General features: G+C 37.6%; 1 protein-coding gene across 9 annotated transcripts in view; it reads left to right on the forward strand.

Moving 5' to 3' along the window:
• Positions 1-25084, forward strand: part of LOC120427517 (trithorax group protein osa) — a 265609-nt gene that overhangs the window by 142691 nt on the left and 97834 nt on the right. Inside the window, exon 1 of one of the 9 annotated variants that reach the window (XM_039592376.2) lies at positions 7901-8734. The exons of the other annotated variants lie outside the window; for them this stretch is intronic. Within the exon in view, the coding sequence (XP_039448310.1) occupies positions 8642-8734 (93 nt within the window). The 5' untranslated portion in view covers positions 7901-8641. Of the gene's footprint in view, positions 1-7900; positions 8735-25084 lie in introns of those variants that run through there. 9 annotated transcript variants of the gene reach the window in all.

The following is a 25084-nucleotide window of genomic DNA, read 5'->3' on the forward strand; positions in this document are numbered from 1 at the left end:
AATGGCCGTATCTCAAAACAGCCCTATTTATTTTTTTAAATTTGATCTCACCATCGTATTCCCCGACCAATTTTACATAACAATCACTTATCGACAGGAAGGAATATGTTTCGTTCCAGAGATATCGAATTTTAAAGTTTTAAGTTTTTGAGATTACCTGTATTGGCTTTATTCGCCGCATAAAGCGGATTTGGGAGAGTACAAAAATGGAGGGGGTGGTCCGATTTGGATGAAATTCGGGATTTTTGCATGTTTTGATAGTCTCAACAGCTCTACCAAATTTGAGCAGAATCGGAGATGGTAATTTTCAAATGCTGTTCCGCTTCAGATGGAATGACCCATACTTGAATAAATACCTCAATACTTAAATATCAATATCAAAAGAACAAAAAAAATAAACCAAAATAACACCACAAAAAAAATGAATTCTTTAATCTTTGAGGATTGTTGAAAAATAACTGTAAAAATATCTTCATAGACAGAAATTTTGTCAACAAATCCGATAACGCTGTGTTATCTAATTTGCAAAGATTGAAATGTTTCTAAAATCGTCTATTTTTTTCTCGATTTTGCTGTGAATGTTTTCAAAATCGGAAAAATACGAATGATTTTAAAAATACTTCAATGTCTACAAATTCGATAATATAGAGTTACGTAATTTGTCAACAGGATTTCTATCCGTTTAAAAAGCAATAAATTGCAAAAAAAATTGAGAAATCCATGTTTTGCAATGTGTTGCATACAGCATGTTTTGCAATTCCGAAAAACACCCTTTGAATGACATTTTAAGTCAAATGTCCATGCTTTTAGGCAATTCACATTGCATTGTTTATTTGATTTTGGTTAACCGCGGTGAATATTCTTGAAATAATTCGTTGGCGTCGAACTGTCAAAAAATGATCGCGGTGGATCGCGGTGGAAACTTTTCTACCACAGTTTTTTGTGTGATCAATGTGGTAAATGCTTTATGGTGGATTTTTGACAGTTCGAAATATTTCAAGAAAATTTACCGCGATTAACCAAAATCAAATTAACAATGCAACTTTGTATTTTGTTATTGGTTATTTTATTATTATACTTTTCGCTCTCTTGTTAAATAACTTTTCAATAATAAATTATTTTTTTAAATTCTGATTTCAAAAAGTTTTTTAAAGGAACGGCACCTTAATAAGTTTGTAAAATTTCTTTTGCATATTAAAAGTAAAAGTTTTATGCTTCCACCGCACTAAGGATATTCGGATTTGGCAGACAGGAAGTGCTAATACTCCTTTTTTTAAGGGGATAAGGGAAATTCTCCACGATATCTTCAAGTAAGTTTAATGTGAAGCTCACAAACTTCAGCGATAATTAAGATATCAGTTTTTACTCACCAATGCAAAGGACGAGTGATCGAACCTCGTCGTACGCTCATCGATTTCAAACACATAATAATTTATTGAGTCCAGACTGTATTGCTGGGAGCAGATGTGAATCAAACGCAAGACCACTCGCTTACAAAGCGAATATCGTAATCAGTCCACCGCTCTTTCCATTTTTTTCAGGGTGCACAGCAACGAAGGAAGTTGTTGTCTTCTTATTCCAAAATTGTCAAACTAACGAACTCAATCAGGCAACAACGTCATTGTAAAAATAGTCAAACTTTGTTGTAAATTACTTTGTGGACATAATGTTACTAAAATGTCTGTAACAAAAATCTGGATGGAAAAGCTCTGGTTAATGTGCACCGTTAACCAATTTTGTTTTTCAAAAAGCATTGAAAAGAAGAACGTTTTTTTTTAAGAAATAAAATTTTTGTAGAACGAAATATCACACCAGAAAATAAAAAAATATATTAGAGGGCACGTTTTACTCCACCAATGAGTTCCATAGTTCTTCAAAAATCAGCCTAGCAAATGGTCCCTTCGCATGGTATCTCACCGTAAGCCCTATGGTCTGTTTGGGTCACTTGCCACAGAAATACCCTCCACCGGGGCATTTGCCCTTTTCTCTTTCAAAGAGTCCCGCTCGAATCGCCGGTATTCGGAAGAAGGCAGAAAAAAACAGTGAGAGCGCCAGAGATCCTCCCCAAATCACCCAACAAAACATCCATATTCCACGTGGGCTGGAATTGATGGGAAGGACGGGGGGGTTACGTGCGGTTTTACCATCATTTTATTCCAAACTCGTGTGCCAGAAGCACACTCTGAGGAGTTGGCCCCCGAGACCTCCCCACAGAGAAACACCGGGCTAGAGACCGGGCCCTGCATGCCAGTTCGGTGGACAAGCAGTCCAATGTTTGGCAGGGTTGAAATTTAAATCAATTCATTTTTCATAGTAATTTTAAATTTTATTTACAAAATAATAATGTATGCACTAGTTGACAAAAGAAAAAAAAAGGGTTTACCGAGCTGCATAAATATGACAAGTGCTAAAAAAATCGAATTTTGCAACGAGTTGAAAACATTTTTCGCTTCGATGCCAACCCTGCCGCCGGTGCCGTCCTAGTCCAGTCCAGCGCACTGGAACCGGAGCTCACCGGAGCACACCATCACTCGCACCGACGTCGACGTCGTCGGAGCAAAATGAGGACTTTACACAGTGCTTTGGCTTGTTCAAAGCATTCGAATCGAATCGAAATACGACATCGACATCGCTCGCCCCGAACAGCATTAAAACAGCACGGCAAAAGCACGTTGCTCGAGTCAGAGCTGGAAGTTGGGGGGAGGGCACTGCTTGATGATGACTACAACGAACGAATGGTTGGTTGGTTTGGTTCAAGTTGGAGCGCTCACTCAGCACTGCTGGCTTGGCTCACTGCTGCTCCTCGCGGCAATCGACCGGCGATGACGACGACGACTCGGAGCTGTGCCGGTGAACACCACCAGCTCAGTGTGCACTGCTCAGCACACGGTGGGCAACGGCACAGTGGGAGAAAAGTGGACAAAATAAGGGGGGACATGCGACGTTAAATTTTACATTTTATCAATTTTTAGTTTAAATTTTATTCTAAAATTCTCTTCTCTTTCTTCTTATTACAGGTAAAGACGTTTTCAAACTATATTTTCGTAAGTACATCAAAATCCAGCAACAAAGTGTTTGTCCATACCATACCAAATCCAAAAGAATCGTGCATTACAATTGGATTTAAAAAACGATTTTATGCTTTTCTTCCAACCTGAAATGAAAAGTCAATTGAAATGTTGGGTGTGTCTAATTTTTCAGAGACCAGTTTTGCCAACATTAGATTCGCACTCTTAAAAATCCGGTTTTCAATCAATACCAATTTTTAACCAAATCAATTTAAAAATGTAATACAGTCGATTCTCTGGCTGTCGATCTTCTCGATATCAATATTGCTCCTGCTGTCAATTATTTTGTCAGTCCCTTCAAGTAGCATGTTTTGATTTTTCGGTCTATAATTTGATACCTCCCGCTCTCGACGGTCCCTTCAAAATTTGAGTACTGAAAAATCCAGCCTAACATTTAAAAAAGTCGTATGAAGACGTGAAATTGCGTTATGACCATGTTTGAGTGACTTATGTCTGAAAATATTTTTATCTTTTTGACATTTTTTTAATGGGAGGATTCCGAGGTATGATTTAAAAAAATAAAAACAAGGGTTTTCTACGCACCGCGCGATAAAATTACAAAAAAAAACATCTTTTTTCATCAAAAACTGCGATAACTTCAAAAAATAATCGATGCCGTATACTTACTTGGGTACCAAAAGTTGCGTCTTTTAAATACGAAAACTTGACGCACTTTTTTGCGACTTAAAAGGTAATGGTTTATGTTTACATAAAAAATGTGAAAAAACAGACAAAAATCGAAAAAGCGACTGAAAATCCTAGAGAAGATTAAAGGTTCTACAATACTATCCAAAAAACTTATCATAATAAAAGCATTAAAAATCAAATTAGGGGAAAAAACATGAAATAAGAGATATGAAGTTTTTCGAAGAGCAAACTCTTAAATAAATAAAAAGGGTGGTAGACGGTTACATTAGGCAAGAAAACAGACCAGCAACAACCTTTAGGAAAACATAACATACATAAAATATTTTTTTCAATTATCTGATTTTAATAATTTATTATTATCACTAAAACAAGCTAGAGTAAAAGCACGTATGTGTGTCAGTTTTAAGAAATTTGCCTACTGTACAGACTCGACAATCCAAAGGCCTAGCAAAAAATATATATTTTTGGTACCATAAAAATGCTCCAAAGTTATCTTAAAACATGAACCCAGACCATACTGGGGTGAGAGACTACCACGCTAACCGCTACACTACCGGACCCTATTTGTTATTAATTCATCTCGAAAAATTATAAAAAAGACTTAAGAAAAACGAATCACGGCGGCTAACGTTTTAGTTAAAAGTAAAAGTAAGGTGATTTTTTAAATTAAAAGCCAGAAAATATCGCTGAAACCATATTTTTGTCAATCAAAAATTGATTGTCTAATAATTTGTTTTAATTTCATTTAATTGAAATTATGTAATGTTTATTGTTTGCAACATAATCATGTTATAAAAATTGTATTTCTTTAATTTGATTAAATTTTTGTTTACTAAATAGATTTCGAGTATTTTCGTGAAATTTTAATTATTTGTAACTTTTTTTTTATTGGAAAAAACCTTTTTTTACTTTGTTTTTTTGCGTTTCTTTTGAAGTTGGATTTTTTTCAAAGTTTATCATAACAAACGTAAAATAAATTGGCAGCTGTCTATACAGTTTGTTTTGATGAAAAAAATCTTATAATTTAGAATAGCTTTTTTGAATGCGACTGCCAATTACAAACATTTAAATTAAAAATCATATGTCATAAATGTCATAAAAAATCATTAAGGCATTTAAGATATTTAGGCACAAAAATATAAGAATTCTGAAAATCAGAAATTTAAAAATCATTTATCAATATTTTTTAATTCCAAATTGCTAAAATGCAAAAAAAAAACTTAACATTTTTACATTTTCTTAAAATTTAAAAAAGGATTAAAAATTCTACGGATTAGCTACGGATAATTCTTTCAATATACGAAAAACATTTTGTTTTTATCCTTTGGGTTTCTAAAATTAAATATGACTCAAAAATATGCTCCAAAGCGATCTGATAGTATGTAATCTAAGATGGTGGCCAAAATGGCGACTTTGGGATACTTTAACACTTTTTTATTTGTTATGTATAGAGCAATCAACAGGTCGTATTTGAATATTTTGGATAGCTGATTTCAAATTCGATCTAGGAGCGATTCCAGCTCAAATCAGGAATTTTTCTGGTACTTTTGTATCCGACCCTCTCCGATTTCAATGAAACTTTTTAGACATGTTATCCTAGGCTTATATAAGCCATTTTTGTGTATAAGGAGCCAGTTGCACTCGAGAATGACATTCGAGAAGGGCGTTAGTTATTCAAATATTTTTGTATTTCGGAATTTGAAAATTACTGTAACTCGAAGCCGTTGAATCGTATCAAAAGTGATCAAAGACAAACTTGTAGGAAATTAGACGAGCTTTTTGAAAAAAATACACTGAAAGAAAAATACTCGCCAATTCTATGAGATTTTTCAATTTTTATGTTTAAAAGTTAAATTTTAAGGTGATGTCACGATGTTTTTTCTTTCAAAATTTTTGTGATAATAGCCTAAAATGTGACAAAAAGACTCACGAAAAATGCAGGATGGTATGTCTCTCCCAAAAAAATACAAAAATCATTTACTAAAACTGTTTTTTTGAAAAGTCGTCTAAATGTCCAAATTTTCGAAAACCGACAGTGGGAATCGATTCCTCAGACAATTTTACATAAAAGTCTCCATATTGTCCTTGTGAAGATACAGCGGTTTAAAAAAAATAATGTTGAAAAAATAGGTTTTCTAGTGGTTTTTGGCAATTTCTATATATGACAGACTTGATTTTTCAGTCTCGTGAATATTTTCATCGGAAAGCTCATCCAATTTCCTATAAGTTTTTCTTGGACAGCTTTTTAATTTGACTCGTTTAAATATTTACGCAAACTTATTTACTATCCAGGTTTCTACCACACTGAAAAAGATATTCTATTTTCAGTTATGAGCAATGTAATTATGCTTGTATTTGTAAGCCGATACATTCAATTGAAACTCATGGAAAATTGGACGAGCTTTCCTATAAAAATATTCACGAGACTGAAAAATCAAGTCTGTCATATATAAATTGCCAAAAACCACTAAAAAACCTATTTTTTTCAACATTTTTATTTTTAAAACCGCTGTATCTTCACAAGGATTGGACATAGGACAATGGCCAATATGCAGACTTTTATGTAAAATTGTCTGGAGATTCAAATCTCACTATCGGTTTTTGAAAATTTTGACGTTTAGACCACTTTAAAAAAAAACAGTTTTAGTAAATGATTTTTGTAATTTTTAAGGAGAGACAGACCATCCTGCATTTTTCGTGAGTCTTTTTGTCACATTTTAGGCTATTATCACAAAAATTTTGAACGAAAAAAAACCGTGTTATCACCTTAAAATTTAACTTTAAACTAAAAAGTTGAAAATCTCATAGAATTGGCGTGTATTTTTCTTTTCGTGTATTTTTTTTTCAAAAAGTCCGTCTGATTTCCTACAAGTTTGTCTTTGACCACTTTTTGAAACGATGTAACGGCTTAGAGATACAGCAAATTTTATTTTACAAAATACAAAAAATATTTAAAACCCTTACGCCCTTCTCAAATGTCATTTTCGAGTGCAACTGGCTCCATATACACAAAAATGGCTTATACACTCAACCCCCGGTGGTTGGTCACTTTTTCGTTTGACACTTTTTTAGTTTGTACCCCGTTGGTTGGTCAAAGTCAAACTAAAAAGTGACGAACTGTCATTTTTTACACAGCGCTCACGCACACTATCAAACGAACGTTTGGTCGTATGTGTGAACTCCGTGTAAAAGGAGTGTCAAACTAAAAAGTGACCCCGTTCGTTTGACAACAGTTGGTGTCAAACCATCGGGGTTTGAGTGTATAGACCTAGGATAACATGTCTAAAAAGTTTCATTGAAATCGGAGAGGGTCGGGTACAAAAGTACCAGAAAAATTCCTGATTTGAACTGGAATTGCTCTTAGAAAAAATAATGTTTTTGTGTGATTCGATTGTGCGATGTTTTTATAGAAACCTTTGGAATGATTAAATTTCGGATAAAGGATTCGCTGGGTCCGGTGGTGTAGTGGTTAGCGTAGAAGACTCTCACTCCAGATGGCCTGAGGTCGATCCCCGTCGGCTCCGGTGGTATTTTTCAATAGAGGAGGCCAAAATTATACTGTAGAGCGAACAATTTGACTTTGACAAGTGCTTACAAGTTCAATTAAATAAGTGCTATTATTATTTGACTTTTGAAAAGTGGACAGTTTCGCCATTCGAGGATTACAGGAAATGAAATTAGTTTTTTTTGTTGCTTTTGCTACCATTATAACAAGATGAAATGGCTTTTTTATCATCACCAAAAATAACACACTGAAATATATATATATATATATATTTTTTTTTAATTTTGCCTACTTTCCTTGTTTAGTAATTCGAAAAACTCAATTACTAAATTAGGAAAAGAGGCAAAATTCCTAGAATAAAGGAATGGGGTACTTTTTTTTATTATTTCAGTGCAGTGCTCAAAAAATTATCATAGCTCTATTGAGTGCTGAAATGTTCAAGTGTGCAAAATTTGTATCGAAATGTAATACTTTTTGTCATTTTTTTGGCTTTTGAGTTGTACGACTCGTGCTGAAAAAATAAAAAATAAATCAGTTGCGATTTGTATTGATTGAATCCTTTTTTGAGACGTTATATTCAATTAATAAGTTAATTTATTTGCCAAAAACCTAAACTTCTCACTATCCCGCACATTTTATACTCCGTATCGCACTGCTTATCCTCTGCCACATTTTTTTGCCCATTAGCTCAGTGTGCTCAATCTATCTCACCGCGCGGTGTCTGTGCTTCGTTCCATTCCGTCCCAAAACCACCGTCTCCATGCTCGTTCGCTACACCCAACCTGCGCCACACGCCGCCCAGTGCTCGGTTCGTTCCCCGAACATTTTCGCTCCGGTCGCAGCACAAAATACAGCCTCACGTACCTCACCGATGCCAACGATGCCAAAGCTATTTGCACTATAAGCAGCAGTGAGTGTGTGTCCCTTGTGTTTCGGTTTCTCCGCTCATCTGGCTCACGGCTCACCGCTCGCTCTCTTCCTCACGAGCCTCAATCGTGAGGCGACCAAAGCGCAACCTGACCGTCAGTTTCGCGAGTGAACGTCGGAAGCGTCTCCTCTCGGGTTTTGTGCTGAGGCAGATCTAGTGAGCCGGGGGTTTTTAGAGGGTCGTCGTCGTCGTCGTGGCCAGAAATATCGTCGAGGCAGCTTTCCCAATCTCTGACAGGCAGAGGGATGAGAAGAGCTCTGACCCCGACCAAAAAGCACCGAGACCAACTTGCAAGGAGGATGAGTGAGAAGAGTGAATGAGTTGTGTGAGTTGGATTATGTGTGTTTCCAAAGGGGAAGAAGCGGGAATGAGAACACGAGAAAAAGACTGAGAGTATAAATGAGGTTTTTGTTGTATTATGTATAAGAAGAAGAAGAAGGGTGGAAATTGAAGCCAACAGCAGCGCAGTGGGTAGAATTCAGCGCAGAAGATATGGAAGCAGCAAGGAAAAACCCTCAGAAAATGACAGGGAAAAAGCGACGGAGGAATGAATGTGCCAGCACCAGCAGCAGCAGCACTAGCGAGGTGAGTTTGGTTCGTCGGTTCGTTCTTTGAGTGAGCAGCAGCACTGAGTTTGAGTGCGATAGCGTGTAGGATTTCTCATTTGCTGACTTGGCGATGGCTTGGTGGCGAAACAGCAGGGAGGGTTGGAGTTGGGGGGAAGTGTTGCCAGAGTTGTTTACTCTTAGTGATTTTATTTTTCTGTATTTTTTATTTCATGAAAATAACTTATATTGGTGTACTTTTACTCAAGGTATAATATTTCTTTGATTTTATTTTACTTTACACAGAATAAAAATCAATTCCCGAATTTGTGAATTGTGTTCATGAATTTGAGAACCACGAAGGAATATATGCACGTGCAAATCAGGGCTAAAGGCAGCCATCTTGGGGGTTGAGATTAATATCACGCGCAAACTGCGCACAGTATGAACAAAAATATTTTTTTATTTATATTTATTTTTTTAATAACATAAATTTACTGTAGTAAAAGTCAAAATACACAGTACTTCAGTTTAATGTTTTATGTGATAAAAGTACAACTTTAAATGAAGTTATCGGCCAGATGTGTCCTTAAGGATCCCAACTTTATTAGTTTATTTTGCACATAAATTTAGATAAAATCACCTCAAAAACATACACTTTCTTTTAAACTTGAATTGCGATATAATTTTACATGATAAAAATAATCAGTTTCTTTCCATTTTATGCCAGAAGGTTTTTGTACTTTTTTACAGTGCGCAGTTGATTTGTTTTGGTTCCGTAATGAACAGCTGTTCTTTTGTTCTGGCTTTGTTTTGGTGCCGTAAATGACAGTTCCCTTTTGTTCTGTTGCCGTAATTGACAGCTGGTGATGGCTGCGATCGAGCTGCCTGTACTGAGATAGAGATTTCGCCCCCTGGTGCAAATGCACCATACTTATGAATTCCTTCGTGGTTCGCAAATTCATGAATACAATTCACGAATTCGGGAATTGTTTTTTTTTCTTCTGTGTAGAGCAAAACGAGTTTATATAAGGTCACTACTAGCCTTAATTTTTCGACTGACTGATATTGCTTAAACTCTTGGTCCGAATTGACCTATACTTTTTGGGTACTAAAATTTCCGTAAAAAAAAGATGCAAATTTTCAATTTATTCTAAAAGATATCAAAGATATTTTTTCATTTTCAATACTTATGTTTAAATTTTCCAAATGTTTGTTTTGATATGTTTTAGGGACCAACAAAGGCATCTTTTGTGCTAATGTTTTGGAAGGTGCAAAATTTGTTACAAAACAGCGAACATTTGGGCATAGCAAATGTATTTCACCATTCAATACAAGATCAAATCGAATGAAAATCAAGAGTCAAATTATTATTATTACTGTTATTTTTATAAAGTGCTCATTTTCAAGTTGAATTTATTTTCGATCAATATTTTCAAAACATATAATTTTTCTTTAGTAATAAAAAAAAACAAAAAATTTCTTTCTTAGAGTTAGTTTATTGGACTTGCTGAAATATAACCTCTAAAAGTAGTGTTATCCGTATTAACTTTACAATCAAGGGTTCGCCCTATTGAAAAGTTAATACGGTTATTTTGGAAACTATTGATTTGATTTTGTGCGATTTTAAACATTAAACCATTCAAGGACTGCAGGATAGTCTAAATCATATTGTGTATGTTATCAGAAATCTGCCTGTGTGGATCAATCGGACCGCACACTGGACTCACACTCCTGAGGTCGCCGGTTCGAATCCCGAGGCGGACGCTAAATATTCTAATTGTAAATATAGGTATTCGGTGCCCTCTCCCCGTACCATACCTTCACACTAGGAGACCCGGGAGGCGGAGTCTCGTCGCAAAAAGAACGATACACGCCTGTCGATCCGTTGATGAAACCACAAGGTTTAAGAGGGCCACATTATAAGGTGTTACGTCGATTCCGTTTCCGTTTTTTATGTTGTCTGAAATTAATTTTTATTGATTTTTATAAAGTTCAATCGTAAGAAATTTGCTTGCTGGCTAGATTTTATGAACTTTTGCAAACAAGCTCCGGGTAGTAGAATAATGAACAACAAAATTGTGTACTTTCTATTTTTTCTGAAGGTTGAGAACTAGATTCACAAACCACAAATCAAACCAAAAAAAAAACAAAAATAAAGTCTTTTTTGGAAACATGATTTCATGATCAATGATAATTTATTTGGCAGTGCATTTGCAATAACTTACCCCTACTACCCAAAACAAAGTCAGACAACACAAAAATTATTCTGTGCACACAATGTCGTAGAAAATACAATACAAAAAATCAGAATATTTGTTATTTGGCTGAGCTTTTATAAGAATACATCATTGTGAGTACAAAGAAACGAGTTGTTCCTATTAACTCCGCTATATATTTCAATATTTTGACAGTTACGTATTTCGTCTACTACTCCCAAAATTTACAATCCAAAAAATGGCTTGTCCAGTGCAAAGATGAAACACTTCTTGATAACTTTTAAGGTGTGGAATTTTATTTATAAACAAATCCTTGTAGCATTTCTTTTTTTTTAAGTAGTCTTTTGAAATATTCGTACAGTTAGTACGAAGCATATAAAATGATCAAAATGGTTTTCACTAAAACACTAAAATTTACTTAATTTTTGGATCCAAAATCGGATTTGAAATTGTTCTTTACAACTACCTTAAGTTAGATTTTTGCGAATTTTTCGTTGTTTTTTTTTTTTCAAGAGTGCCTAGGTTGCCCGTCTTTAAAAATGTTTGGTTCGTAATGTTCAGAATATTTTGTTATTAATTTGTCCAAACAACTTTGGAATTTTTCAAAAAATATGATTAAAACAAATGCTAACACTGCAAAATATGTTCGATCCAAGCACACCAAATTTATTTTAAACCTCTAAAAATATCAAAACGATTTAAATAATTTAAGAGTGTCCATTTTTTCAGAATTGTCCGTTAACAATACCTAAAACTTTGCGAAGACACTAAATTTAGACAGAAATTTAGATACCAGTTTTTATGGTGAGCTGTAAAATTTGTTGGAAACTTATATGGACGAACCTGGGTGCTGAATAGTGGTTCGCAAAACAGCCTCAATTTTGAACTGTCAAAGTGGAACCAATTTACTGTTCGCCAAATGTAGAGAGTATTGTTGTCGATCATTAAAAAAATATTTTTTTGCTAGAATGAAAAATGTGTGGCTTTTGAGGAGTTGAAGTCAAGAAATCTTATGAAAGCTGAAGGCGAGATCGTCATTTTGTTATAATTATGAATGGAAGTTGTATATGTAGTCGACGCGGTTGTACCCATCTAGAAACTGTCTTAATTGTTTGATTCCGTTTGAAAACCTACTGGTTAAGCGAAAATCTTTTCTTTTTGTTGGATCAGACCGATGGTTTTTCGCTGGACCAGAAAAAGTTGCAGGATTACAAAATCAGCCATGGAATTTATCTGCGACATCGCTGAATGATACTCTCGCCGCAGTTCTTCGTCACCCTTCACCAAAAACCTCTTCAAACCGATCGAAACTTGAAAACACACACAATTTTCCAGCAAAAACATGAAAAAACTAGACAAATAAAAACACATACAACTGATAATAAAACAGCTCATTTACCAGTAAGAAAAAAGTCATGCTTGTGCTTGAACAGCCTCCTACTTTGTAGATGTAAACAAAGTGGGATCATTCGAAAATCACGTTACGCTTTCTCTCTATTCATCACCCAGGGACGAACCAATGACGCAAAATGTTTTTTTGTCATATGGAAAGCTGCTACAAAGTCTAAGTAAAATAAAAAAATACAAAATTATCGATTTCCGAAATTTTGGAGAGTTGCTCTACTTCTACAGCCATGCTTAAAAACGACTTGAGCATAAATTTGGAAGATTTTACTTGAAAAGAGTGTTTTTGTAAGAAAGTTCATAGAAAGAAAAGAGACGAGTACGATCAGGTTTTAAGAAAAATTGGGTCCTCTCCCTTTTCAAATCCATAACACACAACAGAAAAATTAAAAATTTCTTTTGTAAAACTATCTGAAGAATACGGTGGTGATGGAATGAAACGAATTCGAAAATTGTTGTTGACTAGATTTTAAGACACTTACTGGCAACCCTGCCCCATGCCAGAACCTCCTCTTTCTCTTGCTTATGTGACAGCACCAGAGCGCACAAAATGTTACCGGCGAAGCCGGTGTTTTCCTTTTTTCCATTTATCAAGTCGGACGTACAACAGCAGCACCGCGCTGCAGTCACTCCAAGTAGAATCAGCAGCCAACGACACACAGCACACACCGGTGCTCTTGGGGAATTAGGGAAAAACGGTCGAGTACTTTTGAAAGATGCTCTGGCGTTTTTTTTTTTGATGCACGACCAGCCGGCGGCAGACACTTTTCACCGAGAGATGGTGGCGACCAGGTGAATTTTGCCTCGTTTTTGGTGATGTCCTCGGGGGAGATTTTTCACGGTCTCTAGAGCGGATGAGTACTTCGATCCTGACGAAAGTCGGCATTTGATACTATTTCTAACGAGGTCCGTCGCGCGGCGAAAAATCTTAATTTTGCTTTTTCCAATTTGACGCGATACCGATCTGGATGACGGTTAATCACGCGAACCTTTTCGAAGTCCCGTTTCCAAACCTTTCGAACGATAGGGCAGGGGTAAGGATGAGTGATGCCCCGGTGCTTCCTTCTCCGATACGATAAAATTGTTTTGGAAATTTCGTGCCATTTATCTTGGGCTTCCCTCTTTCGATGTTTTCGTTTTCGTGTTGGGTGGAGGTTCCTCGTGTTCTTTGGTAGAGTTGGGTTCAAAATAGTCGGTTTCCCGCGCTTTTTTGCGTTTGTTTTGAACTGAAGTTGGTCAGCTTTTGAAGGAGTTCAAGAAGATACCAGCTTTTGAAGGAACTTGAGATGAAACATTGTATCGCTCCAATTTCCAAAGTTGTCATCCGAGAAATCGGTGATAACCCCATTGATCTGAATCCTTTGCATAATTTCCACTGCTTTGATTGATGAGTCCTCAATTCGAGAACCAAGCCCTGCAGTGTGTCATTCAACCGCACAGGTCCGCACAACAAAAGCAGCCAATTCAGTGCTGCTTTCCGGCTATACCGCTCAGAAGATGAATGAACTGACTGCCTGTATTGGTGTGTGAGTGTGCGATATCCCTTTCATACCGTGATTTTGGGTCAGTTACTCGAAAGCAGAAGCAAAACAGAGTCATTATATCACATCCTGTGTATCCTATACTGGTTGCACAACTTCAGAGGACCACCAAACTGCTTCGAAGGGGAACGAGGTACAAGAGCGGGTCGACAATTTATTGAGCAACGTTTTCGGAGAAAACCACCTGTTTTTGTGCCTTTCCACTTTCCGGACTGTGTGGTGCAACCTGCATTAGTTGATACCAACACGTGAGTGGTGGGGCTGTATTCCGCAATAATAATCATGAACGTGACTTTGTCGTTGGTCGTAATGAACGTGCTCCGGGATGAAGACAACGTCGACGACCTGGGACGACCGGTATGACACACCTGCGTTTATTATGTCATTACGGACGAAAACAACAGAGGCCAATAAAAAATGTGCGCTTCTGTTTGTGTCGTTCTTTGACGTAAGCCAGGTAGCGTTTTCTGAATTGATGCGCATAAATTTTACGGGGGACACTTGAGGAAGTTTTGGGCGCTCGTTTTGAACTCGATCAATATCGAAGATGGTTTGAGTTGGCGTTGTTCAGAAGCTTGGAGATTGTTTGTAGAGGTGCCAGCTAAGATTTGGAACTTCGGGGACATCGAATTTCAAGTTGATTTCGATTCCGGGACTTTTTGTAAACTTTGGACCTCCAAACTAGACCGCAGATCAATGAACTGACAAGTTCGATGTCCCCACTGCCTCAAATCACAGCTGGGCACTCAATAAACATCCTAAAACCATAATCAAGTCATTTGACCTAACCACCTTCGATATTGATCGAGTTCAAGCGAACATCCGGAACGCTCAAACGTCGGAAGCCACTCTTTAACGACGGGGGAACGCAAAATCATATGATTTCCTCGAAGGACGCACACGTACACCCCCTCCCCAAAATGCACACATACAGCCCACCCTGCGAAGGCGAAAGTTGTCCGCAACAACGTCGGGACGCGGAAATTCGCGGAGAATGTCCTAGATTCTAGTAGGTTAACTTGGTGAGGAGCGAGGGAGGAAAGCCCCCGCCGCCGTATGTACACAGCGAGATTTTAAAACTTTTTTTTCCCAGTTGAGCACCAACAGCAGTAAAAACGAGTCCGTCGGAAAATCCCGTTTCCACGTGGGGTTTGGCGTATTTTCTTTTTTTTTGCTGTCGTCGTTCGCTGAAGGCCTTGAAGTCCTTGGAATACATCCGGGTACGAGGGTGGGGGTGGAGGACGACGGGGATGGGAAGTACATACACAAATACACTCGTGCCGGGCATTTCGCTTTCACTTTATTGCGGCGCGATTTCCACAAATCACTTTCGAACCCACGTGCCGCGGGAGAAGACCTTTATTTCCAGGTTGAAATTTGGGGACCGTCCTTTGAACTTTCGATTCCGAAAATGTCCGGAAGTGAGTGAGGGGGGTGTTCCGTCTGCTAACAAAGAGGGATGACGTTGAACGGGCGGGCAACTTCCGGTCGAGAATGTCCTTCTGCTAATTGGGCACTTCCGTGAACTTGGAAGGTTAGGTAGAACAAGCAGTCTTTAGCTGTAAAGTCAGGATATTCGTAGATCTAGTTGTATCTATTTAAACGGCATCTAGGATGTTCTTGGATGACCCAAGAAATCCCAACAAACCAGCAAAGTAGTCAACCATACTAACTGAAGCTATACAGATATGATCTGGGGGTCAAAATCCGACGACTTGTTACTTGTTACGGTGATAGATTCACAGGTCTCAACTCCAGAAAGCTCTTAGATGACCCAGGATATTCCAACATATCAACAAATTAGTCTACCATACTAACTGAAGTTATACGGATATGATCTAGGGTCAAAATTGAACGACCTCTTACTTGTTTGTGGCGGTAGACCCACAGACCTCAACTGTAGGGAGCCCTAGGATGACCCAGGACATCCCAATATACCAAAAAAGTAGTCTGCCATACTACCTGGAGCTATACGGATATGATCTGGGAGGACCTATTGCTTATTACAGTGGAAGACTCACAGATCTCAACTCCAGGAAGCTCTTGTATGATCCAGGACATCCCAATATACCAACAAAGTAGTCTGCCATACTAACTGAAGCTATACGAACGCGATTTGGTGTAAAAATCCGACGACTTCTAACTTGTTACGGCATAAAGGAAGTTCTTGGATTACCCTAGATATCCTAACATATCAATAAAGTAGTCTACCATACTAACTAAAGCTATAAAGATGTGTCCTGGGGTCAAATCCGACGACCGCTTACTTGTTACGGTGGTAGTCTTAGTCTTAAGTTCGGGAGCTTTTCAAATGATCCAGGGCATCCTACCATACCGGCCAAATAGTCTACCGTACCAACTGAAACTATACGGATACAGTCAAACCTCTGATAACGGAACATCGTTTGGAGGAAGTTTTTTAACCATTTTGGACGGTTTCAACGGGGGCCAAAATCGGTGTTTTAACATCGGTAGCTTCAGTTAGCCACAATGCATACATACTATGCGGCATGTTGGATTGTGTTGGGTCATCTAAGAACTCGTGGAAATTATGACCTTGATATCAACGGGGACCTAATCAACGGGGGTTTATTTAATTATTTTAACCATTGGTATAGCTTCAGGTAGCTTCTGTGAGCCACGATGGATATTCTACGGCATGTTGGAACCTTATGGGTCACCCAGGAACTTCTTGAAGTAATGGTCATGGTATCTACCTGATCAACGGGAGTCTACATGGGTATTTTAACCATTGGTATTCGCTCAGGTAGCTTCAATAAGCCACTATGCATACTCTGCGGCATGTTAGATTGTTTTCGGGTCATCTAAGAACTCGCGGAAATTATGACCTTGATATCAACGGGGACCTAATCAACGGGGGTTTATTTAATTATTTTAACCATTGGTATAGCTTCAGGTAGCTTCTGTGAGCCACGATGGATATTCTACGGCATGTTGGAACCTTATGGGTCACCCAGGAACTTCTTGAAGTAATGGTCATGGTATCTACCTGATCAACGGGAGTCTACATGGGTATTTTAACCATTGGTATTCGCTCTGATAGCTTCAATAAGCCACTATGCATACTCTGCGGTATGTTAGATTGTTTTCGCGTCATCTAAGAACTCGCGGAAATTATGACCTTGATATCAACGGGGACCTAATCAACGGGGGTTTATTTAATTATTTTAACCATTGGTATAGCTTCAGGTAGCTTCTGTGAGCCACGATGGATATTCTACGGCATGTTGGAACCTTATGGGTTACTTCAACTTCTTGAAGTAATGGTCATGATATCTACCTGATCAACGGGAGTCTACATGGGTATTTTAACCATTGGTATTCGCTCAGATAGCTTCAATAAGCCACTATGCATACTCTGCGGTATGTTAGATTGTTTTCGCGTCATCTAAGAACTCGCGGAAATTATGACCTTGATATCTACCTAATCAACGGGGGTTTATATAGTTATGTTAACAATTGGTATAGCTTCAGGTAGCTTCAGTAAGCTACGATGGATATTCTACGGTATGTTGGAGACTTCTGGGTTACCCAGAAACTCCTTAAAGTTATGGTCTTGATATCTACTTGATCAACGGGGTTATATATAAGTATTTTAACCATTGGTATAGCTTCTGTGAGCCACGATGGATATTCTGCGCAATGTTGAAAAGTTCTGGGTCATCCAGAAACTCCTTGAAGTCGTGGCCCTACTGTCTACCTAATCAACGGAGGTCTATATGGATATTTTAACCATTGATAGAGCTTCAGGTAGCTTCATTGGGCCACAATGGGTACTTAATTGGAATGTTTTGGGTCATCCGGGAACTCCCGGAAGTCCCGTTACCAAAAGCGAGTGTTGGCAAATCGGGGATGGAACACAGGTATTCTACCTTCTAACTGAAATGTACAAGGTCCTATCGACCTTTCAAGCTGTTGTTCATACATCCAGGGTGGACTTTTATTGAAGCTGAAGGTACTCTGTTCAGAGAATACAATTCAGGGCACCCGTGACATACTGCTGACAAGGCGACGAACCAGAAGTACCAGCATTGAACGAATTAAACATTAAACAGCTGCTCTCGGTAGAGTCTGGTCTGGCTTGCTCCGTTAAAGTAAACATCATCAACACCATCACCCGTGACGCGCAAAGCACTTGACGCTACCAGTACCGTTCAGGCTGGCTCTCTACACTGATATGGAGATTCAGACTGATAGAATGTGCAGAGGAGGTCGGAGGGGCAAGAGGCCACGTGTAGCAATAACAATAAAAGTGAACGGCTTCGACGACGACGACAACACGAAAAGAGCCAAGGGGTAACCCGGTACACACTAGGTCGTCGCAGTCAATCCCAAGCCGGCCGGCAAGTGTGCGGTGTGGTGAGGAAGCGGGGTACCCGCTAATTCACCACGAGGGTAATTATATTTATAAAACACGGTCATTCATAAAATTTTACGCTTGGGACCGCGCGCCTCGGAGTTTCCGAATTAGAAGGGGGTTGGGGGGGGGGTGGTACCCGGCGACCGGTGGAGAAGGTAAACAAACCGCTCGCGCTACCTCCTTCCCTCCCATATGCCTCAAATATCACGGGGAAAGATTCCGATTCCGTCGTACTGTTTAGTCTCTACACGTGCTTGCCCACAGAGAGAGAGAGGGGGTTCTGTGAATGAAATGTGTCAAGTGATTGACCTATAATGTATGGCGATGGATGGGCTTCAAGGGTGAGGGGGGCAGGGTTGAGCATGACTCAACGGTTTGTCGCGTGTAGTGCTATTATTAGAATCTACTGAACTGAGCTTTCGTCGTTGTTGAACGATTTGTGTATGGTCTTGGGATTGATAACAGACTGTAGTATTAGAGACTCAACTTAATGTTGTCTTGAACTCGATCAATATCGAAGGCGGCTCGATCAAATGACCTGATCATGGTTTTAGGTCCTTCGTAGAAAGACCAGTTGCGATTTGAAGCAATGGGGACTTCGAACTTGTCAGTAGGTTCAAGTTTCAAAGTCTCCAAAAAGTCCCGGAAGCAACAATGTCTTAGAATTCAATGTCCTCGCGGATTAAAAAAAACTTAAAATCTTCCGAATAGTCCTTTGAGATTCGTAATTGGGGTCTCCATCCAATCTGGATATCCTAACTTAGTTTTCAACATCATCCTTCATGGTCACTTGACTTCAGAGCGTAACGTTCTACGAAGTGAATCATTAACTACCGTGCTCCACGTTCCACGTTGAATGCAAACAGAGTCCTGACACAACTCCACACCGCTCTCCAGATAACCAATTGAATCAGCAGCATGGTCGTCCACCGTAACAGCTGCCACTCGAACTCGAAAGATACGCGTACGCGCGCGGAAACCGGCAAAATTCCTTTTCCTCGAAAAAACCAACTCTCATGTTTTCCCGCGCTTTTTTCGCGTATCATCGTCGAGCACTTTGAAATCTTCCCGCCAACATCACAACCCAGCCCGGATGATGCACTTTGCCAAAGTGGCGCGGCTGCTGTTTATCAACAGAGAGAACAGCCGGCTGACGACGAAGATGAAAGGAGAGGGGGGGGGGATCCGACTGAGCAGGCACGTTCGTCCGGCTGACATCGTTTTGCCTTCATCATCAATTTCGCTCGAAAATGCCCCGGCATTCCTGTACGACCGGCAACATAATAGGAGCGTTGAGGGGGGTGTCTGGTGGAGGTTGGGGAGCATCTCCACCTACCATTTCTGAGGAGGGACTGCCGGCATGAGATGGATACGAAACACACTCACACAGGTCATTGCGTTGAATTGGAGGGGTTTAGCGAATGTTTTGAAGTGATTTGGATGCCAAATTGGTTGATCGGATTTTCTCCTCCTTCCTGGAAACGGACGATGGACACTCGTCGACGAAGTCGTGAAACCTTACGACCAATTGGGGATCAAGTGCACCCAGAACAAGACTCTTGAAAACAGTACACTTGAGCGGGAATCGTGACGGGTCTCTTTGATTTATGTCCATTCTCTTTACCAGTGTACCATGATGGATTGTGGCGCAGCTTTTGTTAGAAGTAGAGAGCTAGAATGCAAACATTCTACCAACTATTTGCTTTCGCAGGTCACCTTATTCATCGGTTCGGTTCTTTTATGTTACAGTCCAGACTCGATTATCCGAAGTTCGATTATCCAAATATTTCTTTAGAACTTGTCATAATCGAATCAAGGACAATTTTTTTTTTATTAAGTCAAATTTGAGTGGATGATTATCTGATACATTACCAAATGCATTTTCTGTATGTTTCATCCCGTCATTTTGGCCGCCGTCTTGGATAATTTTGTTATTTTTCGTTTAAAAAAATCGGGAAAAGTCGGGAATTTTGAAATATTTTTTAACAATATTCAAATCAATTCAAGTAAAATCGTTATGAGAACCAAACATATCCTCTATGTCATTTGGATTGTAAAATCTGTTGATAATAAAAAAAGAAAGAGGTTTTGTGCCTATTTGAGAAGGACCCATCGGTAGGTTTTCCACTCAAACGGGCTTTTCTCTCAAATAAAACATAAATAAAACATTTAAAAAAAAATTAAGGTCCATTTTTCCAATTCAATCTATAGAAGAATTAAAAGGGAATTCAAGGAATGAATTCCTTGACTTGATTTGCAAAAAAAAACACTTTTTTTTATTTTTATTTTTTTGATTGTGTCTGAAAAGTTGGCATTTGTTGACAAATGCCGACTTTTCAGGAATTTCCAGGTGTGTAAAAAATCTTTGACCGAGTGAATTTTGAATCAATACTATTTTTTTTTTTTCAAAGAATCGAAATGTTGGTCGCCAAAATTTTTCAATTTCATTTTTCGATGTAATTTCAAATTTGCAATCAAAAAGTACCTTAGTGCTCCGTTTTCAAGTTATAGCCATTTTTAGGTAACTTGTTTGAAAATAGTCAAAGCTATTCATTTTTTTTTAATTAGTGCCAAGAAAATATTTTTGAAAAACTGAGAAAAGTCTCTATATTTTTGCGACCAACATTTGGATTTTTTGAAAAAATAGTATTGATTCAAAAATTCATAACTCGGTCAAAGATTTTTTCCACAACCTGGAAATTTCTGAAAAGTTGGCATTTGATGTCACCTAAAACATTAAAAAAAAATAAAAATAGTTTTTTTAAATCAAGTTTTAGTAAAAAAAAAAAGTTAAATTAAAAATCACCAATTTTTTTTTAAATTGTGTCATTTTTTCAGTGTTTATTTACAGCTACAACTTTGCCGAAGACACCAAATCGATCAAAAAAATATTTCAAAAAATACAGATTTTTTTTAATTTTCATACATCATTTTTGTATGGACAGCTGCCAAACTTGTATGGAAAGTTATAAGGACAAACTTATGATGCAAAATGGCTTCTTTGAGCATACCGAAGGCATAAAAAAAGTTTCAGCCGGATTAAAAAATACAAAAAAAAATCGAATGACCGAAATCTGAGAAAATTGCTCGTATGTCAACAATGTTGATAAAGCATAATTTTCATGATTTATTGGAAAAACTTGAGTGCCAATTTAAATCCAAAAGTTTTTCCTGTAAAGTGGAACATATTTTTTACTTTTGAAACTAAAATTTAAATAACTGTAAAAATGATTAAAATTAATTTTCAACATATTCATTTAGGTCTTCAAAAATATGTGTATAAAATTTGCCTCTTCAAATTCATGTATTGTTATAAAACTGGCTTTTGCATTAAAAAGAAAAAGGAAAATGCGGACGACATGATGAATCATTTTTTTTTTTAAAGAAAACTGTATAAAAACATATGTTTTCTAGAATTTCTACATAGCAAAAAATCCGATGCAAAAATCGCATGAAAAAGCATGCACATCACCTTTGTGAGCAAAAGCATGTAATAGCCGAGAGGGTTGGGGCGTGGACTTGGTAAGCTGAATATTTTGGGGTGTGCAAAATCTTTTTTTTTTCATTTGTACATGCTTTTTGTGTACACGTTTTCTCCTACAATATTACATGCTTTTGCTCACAAAGGTGATGTGCATGCAATTGCATGCGATTTTACACAGATTTTTTTTACTGTGTAAATATTTTGTTTTATTAAAGATTAATAACAGTTACCTTGCTGCAAACTTTAAAAAAAATCAAGATTGAATCAATAAAATTTTTAATTTACTTTTTGTTAATTTTTACCGTCTTCTTTTCCAGCAGACAAAGATGTTGGATATTGGATGATGATCTTTGTTTTTTTTTTGTAATTTGTAAAAAAAGAAACTTAAAATTTTATGTTTTTTGTAATTACTTTAAAAGACTAATTTTGAAGGTTTCGCTCTTAATTGAATCAAATGGTTTTTTTGAAGTTTTTTTATCTATCGGATAAAAACATTGTTTTAAATAGGGTAAGAGATAAGACTTTGGTGTATGTTTTTCCTGTAAAATCCCTCCTCAGTCTAATGTGTCCTGCACAGAAAAAAAAATAATGGTAATATTGCATCTGGGGAGGGGTACATCATTTATGTCAGACAAAAGGTGTAATTTAACCTCTGAAAATGTGTAATTTTACCATTTTTCTGTGGTAATGTCACTATTTCAGTCTAAATTGAGGTAAAATTACATCATTAAAGATGTAATATTCAACCATCCAAAATTACAGCTTCCAAATTTACACATTTTTTTTTACTGTGTGATGGTTTGACTAGAATCTGTGTCATACCAGCGTGTTTTGTTTTGTTTTTGGAGTAGGTATTTATAAATATTTTACGAAATTTGGCTCTTTGTTAGGGTATGGTTCAATAGTTCTTTTTATAGTTTCCCTTAGTAACATTTTACTATGCGGGATAAACAAGGTAAAATGGCCAAAGTAAATTTTAATAAATTTTGACTAAAAATATATCATTTTGCTAAAAATGAGAATAAGACATCCCTGCTTTGCCTGAGGGGATTGAAAATCTAAGTATTATATAGATTGAGGATCCTTCTGGTGCTTGCTTCTATGCTTAGGCGGGGCCGGACAATGCCCAACGACCTCGAAATTAGCAGCGAGGTTCTCTGCTATTCTGAAATGGGTCATTGGAAGCAGATCGAGAGCTATCACCTCCTGATTCCCGGAACTGTGGCCAAGTTAGCCAAGTCTGATACAAATTATATTTTTCCGTAATTTCGCAGCCGGCTAAAGAGTATTGGATCAATATGCAAAAATATATGAAGACGTTGACTTTTGTTGTTAATACAAAATTGATAATTCCTTTTACAAAAATATATTGACGCATTACAAACTAAACAAACTTTGGGGGAAGTGATATCCCGTTCGATTCCCGACTTCCTTCCTGAAACCCAATACCGAACTCACTTTGCTAATTCCTTCCTCTTTTTTTTTATTCTCTTTCAACAGGTAAGTTTCCAAATTCGTCGTGCACGAGCAACAATCCCGGCAAGGAAAAACGAGTGTTTAAAAAAAGGCAAGAAAATAAATAAAAAGAGCAGTAGCAGCAGCAGCAGCAGTTGTGGCAAAAGCAACAACAACAAATTGGTTGAAATTGCGGCGCCAAGGAGGAAGAACCGCTGTGTGTGTTTGTACGTAACTCTTCAAGGCCGTCCAAGGACACTACCCTCCTCCTCCTCGGGCCCGCCAACCAGCTGGATTATACGCGCAAAACTGGAACAAGTGAAAGTGCTGAGCGGTGAATTTGTACGTGTGTGTGTGTGTTTTTGTGTGTGCGTACTTCCGCGGATGAGCAACAAAAAAAAAGGAAGAGGAAGCGCAAAAATATCTATGCAAATTCATTCAAAAGCAAGCAACACACCAGAGTCGCGTATGTGTGCCAGAGTTTACGCAACGGAAAAAAGTGGGGTTTCTCACGTGACCAAATGATGGCGCTAGTGTGTGATGTCCTACACTCCAAGGAAGGAAGATGAATCATCTCGAGAGTGAAGAGTGGTTGGTGATTTATCGATTCGCGAACGGACGTCACCGCCGTAATATAATGTCATTAAGGACCGTCTCCGTCCTCCATCCCGCTGGGTCTGGAGGCGGAATTCCGGCCGCAGAAGAGAAACCACTAATCAAAGCGTGTGGAAAGAATCGAGAGCCACCGATAATGTTTTATTTTTGGATTCCCCGGCGGGGGAAGCCGCCGGCGAATTGGAACATTCCACAGGTATTTTTGGAACCTCGCACGAAAGCGCCGACTGTCGTGTGGAGGATCGTTGATGACGATGGTTTGACTAACAAGTGTTGGGAGAAGGGTGGGGGGATTCCTCGAAGTGACGACAGGTGATGCGTGGAGATCCAATTTTAGAAGGAGATTGGCGTAAACAGTGCCGTTTTATTTCCTTTTTAGGTTATTTTTTTTTTTTTTTTTGTCGCATTGCGTATACTTATATAAAATAAATCTGAAATGACGTAAAACATCAATAACATATTTCTCGAAAAGATTGGAAAATTTCACGAATGTTTATTATTTTAACATTGAAAATCGGACCATTATTTGCTGAGATATCGACATTAGAAAATAGTAGGTTGTTTGGGTGAGCCTTAGAAAACATCAATTTTCCTGTATTAAAATCTTTGCATTGCAATATCTCAGCAACTAAAGTTCGTATCAACAAAGTTCAAATAGCAAAATAAAGAGAATTTTCTCAGCCTTTCAAAAATATTTATTTAAAGCCAAGATGGCGGCCAAAATGGCGGTGAGAACATATTGAAAAATTTTATGTTTTAATTTAAAAGGCAATTAAATAGTCAAATTTGACTAAAATGGGGTCGCAAAACTGGAATTTGATGTTAAAAATAAGAAAAAAAAACGAAAAAAAAATTTAAGTCATGATTCGATTATCCAAAGTCCCATATAAACCTTCGGATAATCGAACTTCGGATTATCGAAACTACGAATAAACTAGGTTTCGGATAATCGAGTCTGGACTGGTACTTGAAAACGGTACACTTTATCAAAAAATCAATAATGTTCTTTTTGATTGCAAATTCGATTTTACATCGAAAAATGAATTTGAATTTTTTTGCGACCAGTATTTCGATTTTTTTTTAAATCTGTATTGATTCAAAAATTTATAACTCGGTCAAAGAATTATGCCCGTTCGGAAAAGTTTTGAAAAGTTGGCATTTGAAGTCCCCTAAAACATATCAGAAAATAAAAAAAATGTTTTCTTGCAAATTTAGTTTAAGTGTCAAAAAGTTTAATTAAAAATCACCAAAATTATTTTTACCGTGTTTATTTTTTTTTCAGTGTAATTTT

The sequence above is a fragment of the Culex pipiens genome, chromosome 3, assembly GCF_016801865.2.
Source record: "Culex pipiens pallens isolate TS chromosome 3, TS_CPP_V2, whole genome shotgun sequence".
Lineage (NCBI taxonomy): Eukaryota > Metazoa > Arthropoda > Insecta > Diptera > Culicidae > Culex > Culex pipiens.